Consider the following 4,095-nt stretch of genomic DNA (forward strand, 5'->3'; position numbering starts at 1 on the left):
GGAGGGGACGTCTCCATGCCGGCAGTTTTGAGAAATGACAACTCGGAGCTGGTTGTGCGCAACATATGCGGCTTCGAAACCATTGATGATGCGTTGGAGTTTCTGAGAAAAGAGCTGGTGAGTTGTTGTTTTTTTTATTCAACTCTTATCACAAGTTTGACATAAACGATTTGCATCTAATCCTGGGCTCTCTAAAACCAAAATCTGATAAAGTCAGGAGCAAAGCAGCTTCCTGCTTCACTATACAGTAGATAACCATCTCCTTGGGTGTCTGCGTGAATGCTTGGCTTCATTCAAGGATAGCAAGAATGATGGCATGCTTTACTCTGCCTAAACAAACACCTTGTCAAACAATATGAAGCCTGTTTTCTCAAAGCCTCCACCTGCAAACAACCACATGCAAATAACTTAGAATCGGAAAATATGTTCCAATGAGTTTTAAATAGGGTGATTTCTGTGGCTTCAACAAAGGAGAACCCTGTTCACATCAATATATAAAAATATCACTGCTTTGAATGAAGGATTTCTTGTTAAGTGCATTTTGCTTTCAGTTTGTGAAGTTATTGATGTTTTCTGTATGTAAAAGAAATTTATGAAACCTGTTGATAATGTTGATGGTTGATTAAATGCAATAAACGCTCCTTTTTAGCCATCGCCTTGAGCTTTCATTATAGAAGGATGAGTTATTCAAGGATGCTTCAGTGACAACAACTCCTGGTCCACCCTACACCCATTGTTACGGAGGTAAAACCGCTGATTCCATCTCACCCTAGTTTCTCCCTTTTTTTCCCCCCCACCGCCCAGAGGGAGATGCAAGTCCAGGACAATCGTCTGGCCCGCCAGCTGATCCGCCTGCGTGGGGAGATCCACCGGCTGAAAGTGGAGCAGGTGTGCCACCGTCATAAGGAGATGCTCGACGACGCCACCTACGAGCTGGAGGAGTGTGGGGAGGAGTCGGACTTGCTGTGTGACATCCCCATGAAGGCCGCCTTTGCTCTCTCCACGCCTCTGAAGCACCTGGGCCTCACCAAGATGAACATCAACTCCAGACGGTTCTCACTATGTTGAAAAGGGTCAGATGTTACCCAGCACAGCGAAGGATGTCCCCATATCCTCATCTGTGTTTGTCCAAGGCATGTCGTTAGAGTCACTTCCTCTTTAAGGGCTCGCTGACGAGTGCCAGGAGCGAAAATGAAAATATGCACCTTGATTTGTGTCAGGGTATGACATGAATGGGGAAGTATCTGCGAGCTCACCTGGAAGACAGGCACGCCTCTGCACTGCTGCCAGAATTTCCTGCTGGTCTGAGTCTGATTCTGTTTTTTTTTTTTGTTTTTTTTTAATACAGATCCATTGACAGGAGCAATAACCATGAATAGATGCACTATATTCCCAAAAGCATTGAGGCACAACCACAAGTCCTTGAATCCAGATGTTACAATCGCCTCCATGACCTCGGGTCTATGAGATCCAGCACTGCAAATATTTCTGAGGCAATTTTAGGATGTCAGTGAACTCAAGTGTGGTATGGTGATAAGATCAGACCTAAGCTAAAGTTCATTTGTGAGATTTCCACTTCTAAACACGCCACAGTCTTTTATTATAGGGGTATCAGAACAAGTGCGAGCAGCCTGGAACAACAGCGCTGAGCGATGTAAAATCATATACTCGGAATAAACTGTGCAAAAGTTGCCATCAGCCTTGCTGAGTCAATAGATACAGACCTCCAGGCTTTCTGTGGTCTTAAGATTAGCTCAAGAACAGTGTGTGTAGACAGTTTCAGGGGATGGGCTTTCATGGATGACCACCTCTGTCCAAACCCTACATCATGAAGTGCAATACAAAGCTTTGGATGCAGTGGTGGAAAGCGCACTGCTGCTGGTCTCCAGAGAATCAAACGTGGGTTTTCTAGATCTATGAATCAGGGTTCCCTGCTTGGCATTAGCTAATCCCCTTTGTCGATCACATTGTCCTGCCTTCCAGCACTTTGCTGGACCTTGGCGTGAAAGCGGCCGTGCTGTCCTCCAGAGCCGGCAGCCTTCCCTAAAACTAGCTCAGAGCACGGCAGGACCTATAAGACGCGTCCAAACAAACCTTAGCAACCAGAGCAGAACAGACATCTGAAGAATCTCGCTGTTAAATGGAAAGCTATGCATGAAGGGATGATGCCTTAAACTTTGCAGTTCCCTTTAGTACACCCTGCAGGACAAACAGAATGGATGGGACGCACGTAAATCTTTACTTGAAGTAACTGAAGTGAAAAAAGGGTGTCTGGAGATGGGCTGAGTGAGCGAGACCTCGAAGGTTGGTGTTTCTTTGCCAGTGGAATGAGTCTGGGTTTGCAGGTTGCTGGGAGAATGGCGCTGGCCTGACTGCACTGTGCCATGTATAAATATTGGTGGTGGGGGGTATTATGTTGTGGGGATCTTCTTCCATTGAAAGGACCTCTCCAAGCTGCAGCATGTAAACACATTTGGACACCTTCCAGTTGCAACTTGACTGCGCACCAGTGCACAAAACAAGGTCCGTAAGCAAAGAACCTTGACCTGAACCCAATAGAACCCCTTTGGGACGAATTAGAGGCAAGACTGAGAACCAGGTCATTATGACTGGACCTACAAACGTCCTCCTAGACAAATGGTCAAACATTTCCACAAACACACTCCTAAACCTCGTGGAAAGAGTTTCCAGAGGAGTTGAGGCCATTATATCTCACATGGGTGGGGAAACTTTATTAACGGCTATATATCAGCAATGGCATGTCTGTTGAGTTTGTAGGAGTGTAAAACCAAGCATCTGAATACTTTTGGCAACATGGTGCATCATGTTATTCAACTGAAACCGAAGTCTGTGACTTGTAAAATGTAATTTTCCGAAGCAAAAAAAATGAAGCTGCCATCAAAGGGGCGAAAATGAAATCAAAGACCAAAGTTTAAACCTGGTCTGAACTAGTTCAGGCCGTCTCGTGCTCTAATGAAATCAAAGAGCGCCGAGGCAGTGTGCATTCGTTGGGCCTGGTGGAATCAGATAAAGAAAATGCTCAGCGAGTTTCCATAATAAACAACTCGTCCTCACACAACAACACTCTCACAACTTTCATCACTTTCCACCGGGAAGCAGGAGGCAACACTCATGATTTTCTTCTTTTTTTTTTTTTTACACCTCTCGCTCATGGACCAAAAATATCTCTCCAGCCTCGGCATGGTTGTGACAAAAGCCAGGAGGCTGTTTTGTTTCCCTGTGGCATGTTGAGACACTGCAGAGCACTGGTTGCATAAAGCTGACCAAGTGTTGATTATTTTTTTCCCCCCCTTAGCAGACGTTCACACCCAACATAAATGATTTGTTTCATAGCTGAGCAACAAGTGCTTTTACTCCTCACATATTGATGTATTTTAGCTAAAAGTGTAATATTAAACTCTATGCAGATTTTCGGTTGTTGAACACTGTGATATAAATGTATTTACTATGCATGTGAGTATAAAAGAGAATACCTTGGCTGAACTGCTTTCTTTCTTGTACAAAAACGTCACCATGAAAGGACTCCTTTAATAATTCAAGTTTAAGAGTTCTCAGTTCATATTAGCCCATTTTAACTAAGAATACAAACACTCACTATGGATTTATGGCTAGGTGGAAAAACAATCAGATGGATGGATAGATGGACGGACGGACGGACGAATGGGGAATCTAGTCATGAAAATGTTCCGAATTCTATGTTGTTTTCCCAAACTTTTCCTGACATGGAAATCACTTTATATTCCAAACCTTTTCATACTACAATAAAATCCAGTAAGTGGCATGCACAGATATATATTAGTGTTGCACTGATGCATTTTTTGGCCCCGATACCGATAACCGATACCTGGCTGTGCAGTATTGGCCAATACCGATGCCAACTGATTGAATTTGATGTGTTTGTGTGTGTGTATGAAGAACTGCATACTACATAGGATAGTAGAACTTTTTATTGCCTACCTGGAATGGGTGATAATAGTTGAATAAACTTTTGGCTCTAAAAGGCCAAAATAGTGCAACTTTCGTGAAATTATAACATGTATAATAGTAGTGCAACAGTAAGATAGTAAAATTACA

The 4,095-nt window shown here is 43.5% G+C and overlaps 1 protein-coding gene across 1 annotated transcript in view; it reads left to right on the forward strand.

Annotated features, from left to right (window-relative positions):
* Window positions 1-1,735, forward strand: part of fam167b (family with sequence similarity 167 member B) — a 2,001-nt gene extending 266 nt beyond the window's left edge. Inside the window, exons 1-2 of the mRNA XM_012862119.3 lie at window positions 1-117; window positions 805-1,735. The exon at window positions 1-117 is cut by the window's left edge and continues 266 nt beyond it. Coding sequence (XP_012717573.2) covers window positions 1-117; window positions 805-1,068 — 381 coding nt within the window. The 3' untranslated portion in view covers window positions 1,069-1,735. The remainder of the gene's footprint in view (window positions 118-804) is intronic.
* The last annotated feature ends 2,360 nt before the right edge of the window (window positions 1,736-4,095 follow it).

Source organism: Fundulus heteroclitus, unplaced genomic scaffold (genome assembly GCF_011125445.2).
Source record: "Fundulus heteroclitus isolate FHET01 unplaced genomic scaffold, MU-UCD_Fhet_4.1 scaffold_711, whole genome shotgun sequence".
Classification (NCBI taxonomy): Eukaryota; Metazoa; Chordata; class Actinopteri; order Cyprinodontiformes; family Fundulidae; genus Fundulus; species Fundulus heteroclitus.